The 13,168-nt window shown below is 40.4% G+C and overlaps 1 protein-coding gene across 1 annotated transcript in view; it reads right to left on the reverse strand.

Moving 5' to 3' along the window:
* The window catches only part of LOC127535992 (uncharacterized), a 30,977-nt gene extending 17,946 nt beyond the window's left edge, over positions 1-13,031 (reverse strand). Inside the window, exons 1-6 of the mRNA XM_051955075.1 lie at positions 11,824-13,031; positions 8,683-8,896; positions 7,903-8,535; positions 7,005-7,374; positions 5,423-5,557; positions 4,013-4,158 (exon numbers count right to left, since the gene is read on the reverse strand). Coding sequence (XP_051811035.1) covers positions 4,013-4,158; positions 5,423-5,557; positions 7,005-7,374; positions 7,903-8,535; positions 8,683-8,896; positions 11,824-12,065 — 1,740 coding nt within the window. The 5' untranslated portion in view covers positions 12,066-13,031. The remainder of the gene's footprint in view (positions 1-4,012; positions 4,159-5,422; positions 5,558-7,004; positions 7,375-7,902; positions 8,536-8,682; positions 8,897-11,823) is intronic.
* Positions 13,032-13,168: the final 137 nt, after the last annotated feature.

The raw sequence follows: 13,168 nt of genomic DNA on the forward strand, positions 1-13,168 counted from the left end.
CTGTCACTGTCACCATCGCACATGGTAAAAGAAAGTGCGACCCAAATTTAAATAGGTCAGAGATGGAAAGGGCAGAGTGAGGAAAGATTGAGAAAGAGATGGAAATGTGAAAATATAGTGTTCTGTTTTTACATGGAGAAGACAAATTTACTGCTTACTTGACACTGCTGACTCCCCACTGAATCAACACTGAAATAGTTTAAAGGGCATCAAGAAAGTCTAATGAAAGATCAGTTTTTTATCCTTCGGTGATTGATTGTTTGAATACATGAGAGCCTTGTCCGGGTTAAACTACCACATCTACATATGCGTACATATTTAATGCATCTGTAACATTGGAGCACCAGAGACAGAGCCGAGTGGCGTTAAATGAAGTTTCAAAATATGCAGCTCCCTCTTCCAAAATGCTATTACAAACTTTTTTTTTCTGTATGCTCAGCATTAATCTAAAGCCAGCAATTGCTTAGCTTAGACTGGACAGAGAGGGGAAACAACTGGCCAAAGTTCTGTCCAAAGGTTAAAATAGTCCACCTACCAGCACCGCAGTGCCATCTCTTGACATTTGCTGTGCCTAAGGCAAGACATCCACTGGTGCCCCTGAGTGGTCTATTTATATTGCTATATTATTTGACAGCTATTACAAATTATTATTACAAATGCAACTTTATGCAACTTTTGCTATGTGTCCCGTCACCAACATGCTCTGTCAGTTGCATGCATGCTAGTCATTGTTATTCATCTTTGGTATTATTAAAGCCTCTCTCCAGTCACTGATTTATTCACTAAAAACTCATCTCTGTGTATCAAAGTTTATGGCTTGAACTGAACGACACTGTTGCTTCTCTCTCTACATGCACAACTTTTCCCCACTGACTGCAGCACAAGCACAGCAGCTCACCCACAACTCTTCTAAATCACTGTCAAAAGATTTTCTGCTGCAGAATAGCAAGCTGTAATACTGGAGTAAATCAACCAAACATGTTATGATTAGAAAGCAATTCTGATAAGAACGTTATGGAGACAGTCCTTAGTGCACTGCATGCTCTGGTGTGATGTTGGCTGCTTATTTTACTCATGATGTGTCTTCTAGTATATAAAAACACAATATCGGCATGTTAACAATTTGAAAAGTTTGATTTCCTCTGAAGGGAGTCTTTAACAAATTGCCAAAATGACAGCATCAATTTTCAGATGTGTGTTGTGCAGTGTCCACTGCAGCACTGCTGTTACATAACTGAAGCTGAAACTAGTGACTATTTTTTATATATTTTGTGGCTAAAGGGATCACTCACTATCGAAAGCTTTCAGTGTTTTAATGGAGCACTCTGGAGTTGCAGCTGTCATTGTCGGAGAAAACATCAGGATTTATACCTGATAGGCTACCAATCAGTGCCTGGATTTGCTTACTCATAACATCACCGACCTTATTCAGAGTGTAGGTCACCGTTCATATCATGATTTCTTTTGTTAAACCCACTGACTACTTTGCTCAGGTTGAGAACATACCTGTGCACATACAGGGTTATCTCTATGTAGCTTTATGGAGGTGTGAATCATAATGTTTGGTTGGTGCAGAAGTGACCTGGTTACTCATACATGACTCACGGCAGTGTTAGCCGAAAAACATCAGGTCACGTGTGTGTGTCAACCCCCAGCACAGTGTTATTCTACAGCTTGTCTATAGTTTCAGTATCAGATGTTTAGTACAGTGTGAGCTCTTGAAGAGGAACGTAATGTAAGAGGCACATTAGAAGTCGGTGACAGACTTTTAAAAGCAGATCAGGAGTAATTACAAAATATTTCTTCTCCTTTTTTGATGGCTCTCGAGCTAGTCGCCCTAGGCAACCGGCTAGATGGTCTATGCTGAAAACTTTGCCCTCCAGCACCTCTTAAACTCACTAATTAACATATCATATCTTGTTTGTTTGCTTCATAAAAAAGCCGTGTTCTGACATCATAACAGAGCGAGGTTAACTGTCATGAGAGTAGAAGTTTCTTTTTTTAACTCAAAAACAAATGCATGCTTCTCAAAAGGTAAATATAACCCTTCCTTTAAGGAGTGGAATTTCAGTGTGTGCTCAGTTTTGATTGAACTCCATTTCTACATGGCCTAAAAACACTTCAGATGGAGGACAAGAGTAATTGCAGTGCCAGTTGCAATACTACTACTAAATCTGAAAAAAATATTGACATTATCAGCGGACTGACCTGCGCTCTTGTTTTTGTATAAGTGGCTGTGAATTGTTTAAATGCTGCAAACATACAGATTGTACCCCGCAGGAATGATCTCTTTCCATTTTTTACTGCGTGAGACTTGGCATTGCTATTATATAAAAGCAAAATTGCCATAGCAGTGGCATACATTATCACACATTTGCATTGCTCATACTATACTTGGCAGGGCTAAATCGCTGCAGATGCTTGTTTCTTCTAATTGCATGTTTATAGTTAGCTATTTTTAAGATATTTTCCCAGAAAAACACAATTTTATCACTGGTGCTTATTCTTGTTGACTGACATCTGATGTGTCAGTTTCTAGTCACTGTCAAATCATCTTAAAGGTGCAATATGTGAGATTTTGAACATGGGTAAAGCATTAATATAGCAGCAAACATCTCCATTGTAAAGCTATAATGGAGGAATGGTGTCCTTACTAGAGAGTGAGGTCTCTCTCACTGTTTTTGTGTTGTAGCCTCAGCTTCTCTGTTCTGTTTTGCAGCCTCCCAAGCTACTCACACATTTTAGTGCATGTGAGTCCCTCCCTTTGAAATTGCTGGCCCTCCCCATGTGTATCTTCAGACAACAGGCGACGAAAGTTTCCCCCCCACACCCTTTGTAAAGCATTAAGGGACGTTCAGCATTGAGCCAGTATCCCAAAAAACAACAAAATAAATTATTTTATTTATGTTATTTACCTAATTTATGTAACCCATTCGACTTCAGCTCAGTGAGAAAGTCTGTATTGGTGGTTAGCTGCTCTACTTTTTTTTTTTCCTTTGCTGTGTTATGTTTTTTTCATTCCAGTCTGTATGTGTCTGTTTTACCTACTGTGTCTAATCCACTGTGTGGAAAGAGACACACAGGGACTAAACAGTAGCAGATGGAGCAGAGCAAAGGAGGACAGCTGAAGACAAGGTTATTTGAGTTGACAACAATCCATTACAGCTAGACAATATGCTTTAGAATGCTAGGTTGAGTGGCTGGATTATTTTGTATTGGCCTGAATGCAGATAACCTTACTGGTTGTCAGCGGAACAGATTTTGGGTTTTTTTTGGTCTGAGTACATGAAAATAATTTAGCACAGCTGGCTGAGAGATAGTATTTCGACAGGTTTTCACACAGATGGTTTGCCCTTATGAGAGAAGTCAGATGACAAAGTAAGTTAAATTCATTGACGGGTGCATGAGCACAATGTTACGTCAATTAACTGAAATATATCAGTCATAGATTAACTGACTACAGCAGGCAACCACCAAGGACAATGGCAAACAATGGAGATGGAGGGACTAAAATGTATTTAGTGAATATCTGTGCTAGTGGGAATAGCAATAATAGCTTTAAAATATATTTTAAGATGACAAAGGAGAGCTACTTCTTCTCTGCGGTGTCTCTTTGTTTCCTGAGTTCGTTGCAGCATCAGCAACATTGTTGGGATGAGAACTGGGTTTAACAGATATTCATGCGAGCCTCTGATCTCCTGTGAATGCTCTTTAGCCGAGCAAAAATTCAAGATTAGTAGTGCTGTGATGCTGTGGGTCACTGCAAAGTGATATCCACTTCAAAGGAAATCTCTCCCTCGATTCCGGTTCAAGATCTGAACTCTGAGTATTCTTTAAAATGCATATAATCAGGAAGCAATTAAAAGTAGGTAATCAGATAGATGAAGATCTTATAACTATTCAGTTGTAGGCTTTATCAGCAGTATCACTGGAGACTGATAAGGTGATACTACACTTACTGATTAAGTGCAGGATCATGTGTATATTTGTTAATCAGTTTCATTGTATTCACTTGAAGGGCAGGAGAGTAACCAGGTTTGACAAAGCGGTGTAGGTTGCGAAGTGGAGGGCCTTGACAAGAAGCAGTTACCCTCGGACTGGCTCCCAGATGTGAAGGAGTCACTTTGTTGGAAAACTTCAGAGCAGCAGAATACCCAGCTATGAAAGGAGAACAGATTACAGAAAGAAAATGACAAATGACTATGAGGAAGAATGTTGGAAGCATTAATCCTGGACCTGCTTTCTTGATACAGTTTTTATAGTAGTTATTAGTTTGAAAAATTGCTTGCAATCTCTCTGTGAAGTTCCAGATGAAGTATACATTGTAATGAAAAAAAAAAATCGATTTATGCTGATGATTATTGGGACTGTTGACTATACAAGAGTGGCGTCAGTGACATCCACATTTTTAATCAAATGCTTTCAGGAATTTACAGGCATTTAATTAAAGCACAGTGAAGTTTTTATGTTTTTAAATGCTTTAGCTCACAAGGTTAATGCATTTACATGTCTGCAGCTTCTGAATACTAACAGTTTTTGACTGCAACACATTTAAACATTCACCCACAAAACAGCCATGACTGCATGGTGCAGCTCCAAATTTAAATTCTCACTCCAGATATACAGCATCAGAAAGGCAGCTTCCACAGAGAAACAAATGACCGACTCATTAAATTTAGGTGATGATATCCTCAAATTTCCAAATGAAATTTGGGAAATTTGAAAAGTTAACTCTGAAGGCTGCCTGTCCATGCCTAAACCAATTTAAAATAGCTCTAATGTCAAGCCAAATTTGATGATTGGCCAGCTTTAAAGTCAAAGTTTCAACATCTTCCAGTCACAGATAAGAGTGTAGTTGAGTACAGGAAGATGCACAGTAAAGTTATATTGGACTTGCAACATCTCATTTCGGACCAGAAACTGCAGGGTCAATATAATGAGATAATACACAGGATCACATCTCCTATTTACTGCTGTGGGATGAATGCCTTCAAACTGGCAAGATCACTTATTTATGTCGTTAAAATGTCACTTTAATATTTATGTCAATATCAGACCACCTCTAACTGTGCCAGCAATCTGTCAGTGTTCAGTGTTGAGCTTGATAAAAGGCGCGGATTAATCGATGTCACAGTAACAGTAGCACTGGTGTGAGATTTAGCACCAATCATCCCAACCTCAGCCTCATTTACATCCACTAAATATACCAAAATATCACAATTTATTTCATAATGAGATAGAAATGTATTAAAAAGGATGATTTGTTGTAGTCTTTAGCTTGGTTAACTTTGCAAAATAAATGTTCCCAACTAGTGACGATCATGATGAATTCTTCATGTGGCCCACCGTGAAACATAATATCCTTGCGCATCTTCCAACACCAGCACACACATAGGATATAGATGCCAAAGTATAAACTTACCTTTGGCTCCATTAATGGTAACTATCTGCTGAAAGGTACAAGGTCTGGCTTTCTCCTGAGGGGCAGCTGCTTGCTTCATGCCCGCTTTGGCAGCGCTAGCCCAGGTCCTGGCATTAACAGGCATGCCATCTGTACCTGCAACCGCAATACGCACAGAAAGGGAGCATGAATTACTGCTGGAGCTATATCGCGTGCACGCTGTCTTGTCTGGCCTGTGTCATGTTAGGTGTGATGCAGAGGGTAAGCTTAATAGAATTGTGTTCTTTTCCACAGCAAAAGGAATTCTCAGCAGCCTCCCCTCGGGGGATCAGCAAAGTGCTATTGAATCAACAGGGCTATGCTATCAGAGAGTATATTCTATCATATCAGCACTGACTGCAAACTGCAGGAGGAGTGCTAGCAGTATGTGTCGCATATGCACAATTACTGAGCAGAGAAGAGCTGCCTTTAGCTGCAGCCAAGCACCTGGTAGGAGGCAGAGGAGGGATCAAACAGAACCAAATACAATGTGACAAAGTTATAAGAGCTGGATGACAAATTAAAGAATAAACCAACATCAAGTGTCTTAGTAAACTGTTGGGCCACCACATACTGCCAGAACAGTTTTGATGCACTTTTGTGTCGATTCCGCAAGTGTCTGGAACTCTACTGGAGATACGTAACCCCATTCCTTTAAAGGATATTGTCACATCTGGGCTTTGATGATGGTGGTGGAGAACTACGGAATCCCTTAATTGCAGGGATCAAAGGTGCAGTTTTTTTTTCCTTTAATTTGTCACCCATCACCCTTACAGGATTTCATATTGGTAAACTGCATGCACCCTACAAGGCAGACTCTCTAGCAGAATTAACACAGTGTACTTGAGTTGTTGTTGACTTAATTCATATCTGTGTCCACTGCTCCGTTCTGCACCAACAGCCACTATGGAAGGCTCACCGTGTAATTCACTTTGCCACTGCCCAGTAATCCCCTCATTATGAAAACATTTTCCCACTGAGTCATCCAACTAAAGAAGTATTTCTTTTGCAACAACGATGCACAGTCACAGTGTGTTAGCACCTACACAGAAAGATGCAACGTTTGCGTGTACGTGCGTGTTTGCACTCGCGGGTGGTTGGGTGAAGTGGTTGGGGATTAATGGAGGCAGACAGCACTGCTCCCTATTTGGTAAGGTTGGTGCAATTTGGCTCTTTTGGTCTCGAGACAACTCAGGATCAAAAAGTAGGTTTTAGGTTCAGTAAATGAGCTAGTGAAGCCACCTGCATTGTGTGTGGCAGAAACAAAAGAACCTCATTAAATGAGATTCAAAAACTTTGCGAGCTAGATTGTTACAAAATTTGAACTCAGCATCTTCTAAAAGCGTGGGACAGGTGCTGCTGCTTCTCTCCCTGCTTTAATTAGCACAATATGACAGAATCATCAATATCAATGAGACATTTTCGGACACGGATGTTGTGAATTTGTGTATTTGTGGCACAAAGTTGCATCAGTGACAACCTGATTATTTACACCGACTGATAAAAGGAGAGGTTTTTACAGTAACCAGCACAGCTAGACGGAGACACATGGCAGATTTATTACCTCTAGGAGGCGGCTTGTTGTTGGCCCTCAGCTCCTCACAGCTGATGGTAGGAGAGCTGCTTTGCCTGACCAAGCCAAGTGTTTGGAAGTCCACCGTAGATTTTTGATCTCCTGCACAGATGGAGCGGACCTCGTGGGCCACGTTTTCCAATCTCTTCTCATGGGAAACCCCACTGTCTTGGCAGCGGTTTGTTGAGTGAGTAAGACCTCTTTTCCCTTTTGCAGCTTTGGTCTTGGGATTGCCATGATGCAATACGCCCAGCACGAAAGGCTTCTCTGAGGGCTGGAGAGCAGGGAAGTCAGCCAATAGGTCATAAGCTGGCTGCTGCACCGGGACTGCTGCTGCTGCAACGTTAGCCCAGATCCTGGGCTAGCGGTTATACATTAAGAGAAGAATTACATTTTAGGATGCCACAGCATAGAACAACAATGAAAAGTTTTAGCCCTACAATAAATGGGGTACGGCTCTGGAATAATCTTGACCTGGAACTGTAACAATGTTCAAGCATCATCCGGTTTAAATATGAATACAAACAAAAAATCTTTATAAGGTACAGTGAAGATGAACATAATGACCACTAGGGGTGCACAGTAGTATTGATTTGCAATTGATTAATGTACAGTGTTGAAGTTATTTGTCTTTTTGCCTAAGCAAAAATGTTGGCAGTGAATTAGTTTTTCATTGAATATTTCATGGAGCTGATTGTAATGGGTGAATGAATTTAAGGGTGGTTTAAATAAGTTTTAACTTCTTCCCACTCCCTTTCGAACATGTTGAAGCTTTTGTTTTCCTTTCATTCTCCTTATATGAGAAGCATGATGGACTATTTAGTTGTTTTTGTGAATCATTCATTGAATGTTATTAATTACATGTTTGAAATAAATAAATGAACTGAACTGCTAGTGGTGGTGGTCCGTTGGTTTTTGAGTTTGCCCGCGGTGCTTTTCCTTTGCGTTGGACAGCAGCCTGCACAGGGGCAACTGCGGCACTTGCCAAAGTGGCAGTGGGGATGTCATCTGGGTGGAATGAAAGGGGAATCTCCCACTGGCTGCGCATCTTCCCCAAAGCTGAGGGCCGTGTGGGACGGAGTTTAATGCCAGCCTTCCTGGTAGGGAGTGGAGGGCAGTCTTTTTCCATGCTAGATGGGGAATCCTGCACACTGTCAGAGCTTAATTCATCAGGCGAATGTGGGATGTTGTTTTCCTTCACCTCATTTGTGTCACTCACTGTGTCGTCGTCACAGCTATCAGTGGCACAATCTTTCAGCCCAGGTAATGTGACGGTGTCATCATCACTAGATTTGCTGCTTGATCTGCTTCTTGCATCCTGCTCGTCCTCACTTTCACACGTTTCTCTTCGTAGTTTAGCACGAGGCAAAGGTTTTTTGTTTCGTGTGCGTAGAGTGTGGTCGTTGGGCGCACTGCAGACAGGATCTGTCAGCAGAGGTTGTGTTTTAGGTTCAGATTGAGACACTGGAATCTTCTCAACAGAATCTTCCATACTCCTTTGTTTATCTCCCACATCTTTCTCCTGAAATGACAATCAATTGAATGTAGAAAATACTGCATTACTTACTTAATTAGCATGTATGTAGCACAACACAGTTAATAATGTTTTGATGTTTTTGCCGTGAAAAGCATTAGATTAAACCAACATATCAAACAGCTTTAGCCTCACCAACTTTCTTTTCCTCTCTGAGTCTTCCTTATTTAGTTCCATCTCTATTTTCATCACAGAGCTCGCTACCCATGCAGTTTGGGCAACATGGGGATATCTGCGGCCCGAGAGATAAGGACAGGGAAGGATGAAGTCAGTGTGGTATTGCTTCTTGTCCTTCTCATACGGCATGCTCACACTCAAATCATCTGTCTCTTTCTGCTGCTCCTCAGCCCTGGACAGGAAGAGAAGTGCAGACGTGTGGGAGTGTGGTGGGGTTAACACATCTTGTGTAGGTAACAGGCTATCACACCATAGCTGCTGCTACTTAAAGGTTAACTTGCTGATGTAGTCTTGTATGCAACATTTTTTTTTTTCTAAAGGAGAGTGGAAAGTCTGATAGTGGTGCCACATAATTTCACATGTCCCCAGAGTACTCAAATGTTTTCTTTTTAGGACTTGAAACAGGTTTAATTGGAGGTACTGCCAGATTTTTCTGCACATTTACATTATATTTAAAGATGCAACAATACATCTCTGTGTAAAATGAACATTATGTTTGGTCCTGAGTAATATCCAGCTGGTTGACCCCATAGGTCAGCCAGTTGATACAGTATACCGCATGAATTTCCATAATTCCATTACTGGATTTTTAGTTGAACCCAACACTGTGCTTGGAAAAGAAACAATGTCTGGGCCCCTGGCAGCATACTGATTGTGTAGTGTGGCACCCGCTTCAAACCATGACTTTTTAATGAGGCTACTCTTTAGTCACCAGCCTGTCGACTGTTGAGCCGCGATGCAGAACAGACGGTCCGGTGAGACTCGGGACGCTTATGATAACGGAGACGTCATGGAAGCTCAGGGGGGCTGCTGAGCAGATGCTCTACATGAACATTATACTGTGGGTCTGTGACCGCAGCTGATCTCCAAGTGCAATGTTGAGACCCGGGTTAGAAATGGGTTCAACTCCTATTAATCCAGTAATCCATTAATGCATTATTTTTCTCCTATAGGCCTCTTTGCTTTACACAAATACTTGTAATGAATATTAAAATTGCTTTCAAGTCACTGAAATAACCCTAAAAATGTACAAATTACATTTTTTAGATGCAACTCATGTCCTGCCTTAAAATGACTTAAATGTAACATCATTGTTGCTTCTAGATTTTATATCAGTGAAATCCCTGACTCTGTCTTCACTCACTCTTTACCACTGGCTGCAGCTGGAGCACACCAGCTCACTTTGCTCAAACAGAATATTGCAGTAATTCAACCATTTATGTTCAAAACAGAAGACCATTTTGAATAGTAACACAAATAATAATAACAAAAGTCCTGTACCACACCCTGGAAGTCCGAATCTGTGTCTTTCAGTTCTTTGGTGCACTACTACAGTTTGTAGGTAGAAATTCTCTGCCGTGGTGTTGGCTGCTTATTTCACACGTGGTTTGCCTTTAAGCGTATAAAACACGATATGGACATGTTAACAAGGTCCAAACTTTGCTTTTCATCGGAGGGGTTCTTTAAAATGACACCGTAGCCAACAACAGCAGCTTGTACAGAAGCTTACAGGTCAAAAATGCCCAATTGGCTCCTCAAATGAGTCGCAGTCCATTAACTGTAAAACTCCTTCAGTTGAGCTGTTTAACAGGCAATGAGAGACTCATATTATGGGCATAGTTTCCCCTATGAATATGGACATGATGGCTTATTTTGAAGAAGAAAAAAAAAGCTACCAGCATTTGTCACTGTGCTGCTGCCGGACACCAGTCAATTACATTTTTCAAAGCCTGCTCTGTAAAATTAAGGTCTGTATTTTTTCTTTTTTACTTTACTGATTTCACTTCTGCAATTTTAGAATTACATTAAAATATGAATAACATTGCACAAATAGTGTATATTTAATTATCTAATATAAAATAACATTTAAAAAGCTTGACCAACCATAAATGAAAATGTATTTCTTTGACAAAATTTTTTTTTTGCAGTTTTACATTTGCAAATTTGTTGTAATTTCCTAAATATGTCCTTTATATTTAATAGATACAACTGGTAAATTCAAGTTTAATGCTGTAAATGTATTTCTAAAGTTATATAGATTTTGTAACCGTTAACACATAAAAGACACAATGGCTCTATAATTTACATGGCTATATGATAAATAGTTCTTTACAAATCATTTTACAGCTTTCAACTGTTTTATTACATTACTGACAGGAAAAGCACTCAGAGAATGCAATATCCCAACAAGGATGCTCAGTCATTTGGATGACTTCTGATAGAGAAGTTTGCAGTGTGAATTTGTCATAGGATGGCAATCATGTGATCGTCAGCAGTTAGCTGATGTAGCAGTCACTTGTTGTCATAGTTATAGTGACACCATGCCACTATCTCGCAATGATCCAACAAATCTGTGAATCCAGACTATAAACCACATCACTGCGAAAATCTAACCAGGTGGTCCTTGTGCCATTTCTGAAGTTCCCTGAAAATTTCATCCAAATCCGTTATTCCATTTTTGAGTAATGTTGTGCACAGATAAACAAACGCTGGTCATCACATAACTCCGCCCCATCCCTTGGCAGAGTAAGAAGTTAAATAATAATAACTACTGAAGTCATGCAAAACAGTAAATTCACATATGTAAATAACTGTAACATAATAACGTAATAACTGTAAATAACATCTACATCAAAAAGTCTGTATTTTTATAAATAGTAATGCATTATTTTACAATGTTTACGGTGTTGTCATTATTTGTTTTCAGTGTTTTTACAATATCTGAGTGCAACAGTATTACATTGCATTTAGTGGATTTTTCCTGCCCTCCTTGCTGTCAGATTTTCACCGTTTTCATTTATTGTTATATCCATCCATCCATCTCATTTGATTGTACACGAATATCCTTCATTTGAAACATTACACAGTATCATATGTAAAGTTAATTATAGGATTTGTATTTTAGTTGTGCAAAATGACTATTTTTACATTATGACTGTTTTCTCTTATTTTACTGTGTTTTTATCGTTCTTTTATTTACAGTTTTGTTTTTTGTTTTTTTTTACAGTGTACAGTGAGTCTAAAATGAAGCAACTTTCATAGATGAACGTCAGCTTCTACGTGGTGGTGCAGTAGTTGGCGGTGTATGTTTGGTCTTACCCACGACTCGGCTTTCTGCCTGAGCTGATGCCGTTTTTATCCGCTGACCTCTGCTCTGAACTTTCACCTCCATCGGGTTTCTCCGGAGGCCACTTTGCTCTGCTCCAGATCACTTTGCAGACTCGGTCAAAGCTGTCTGTCGGTGCGTTTGGATGAATCCAAGTGTAGCGAGGAAAAGGCGCAAAGGCACTGCCGAACTCTTTAGGAGTTAGCTGCGTCCAGGTATCTTCTGGTGGCATCATTTTCTCTGTTGTTCACCCGCGTAGACTTATCTGTCTTGTAACAGCATCCAATTCCTTGTTTCGAACCACTTTTTTTGAAAAGATATCCGGTATGATCTTGGCAGGTTGTCACGGCAACCAGTTGCAATTCCCGAATGATGATTCAGCGGTGAATAAGCCATTTCAAACATCATAAATCCAATTTTGTCTCTCCAGGTAGCCCTTAGTGCTGTTTGCTCATGTCAGCTGACAAAAAAAAAAAGTTGGACAGGAGCTGTTCCATGAAGCAACTCATTCTGATTTAACAGCAGATAATTTCTTCATCCTTATGTAGACCTCCATAACAGGCTGTTCGTACACACACAAACTTGTAGCTTTTCTCTGAGACACGTGTAAACGTGTGGCACAAACGAAGCTGCAGAACCTCAGTTGGATCCATTTCCCTCCAGGAAAAACAGATGCAAAACAGTGCCCCAGAACAGCCCGAGGAGGGCGGGTGAGCAATCCAGTGTTGGGGAAAGCATCATTTAATGTTGCGTGAATACTATTTATGACCTCCATCATATACGCGGGTCGAAGGCCGACGCGCATTTCATTATCCCAACTGTTTCCACGCGCGGCGCATTGCGGAAAACTAATTATATCGGTCATATGCAAAAGTGGAAATGACATTCAAATTTACTGGCCAGGGTTCCAGCCTGTTAAGCATCAATTTCACGTTTAGTGAGCAGGAAGTGGACAGCTATGTTAAACTGCCGGGCAATCCCGTGATTGGTCTTAATGGGTGGAGACAATGGCCTCGTGCGTCCCTAAATCTCACTGGAACAAATTGGAACAGGGTGGAGTTCATGCCTATTATTATTATTATTATTATTATTATTATTGGTGTAGTCGCCAATATTGATTGATAACTGGTTAAGATTTCAATCACAAAACGTTTTTGACCTTTTTACGCACACAAGCACCTGCGCAGTTTATTTTGGACACTGTGAACTGATATTTCCCAACATGCTTTTTTGAAAATGTGGGCATATGATATGACTGGAGAGGATGTGAGAGTGTGAGAGAGAGAGGCGGGTGAGTTAGAGAGAGGGAGGGAGGGAAAGAAAGAGAGAGAGAGAGAC

The sequence above is a fragment of the Acanthochromis polyacanthus genome, chromosome 11 (genome assembly GCF_021347895.1).
Source record: "Acanthochromis polyacanthus isolate Apoly-LR-REF ecotype Palm Island chromosome 11, KAUST_Apoly_ChrSc, whole genome shotgun sequence".
Lineage (NCBI taxonomy): Eukaryota > Metazoa > Chordata > Actinopteri > Pomacentridae > Acanthochromis > Acanthochromis polyacanthus.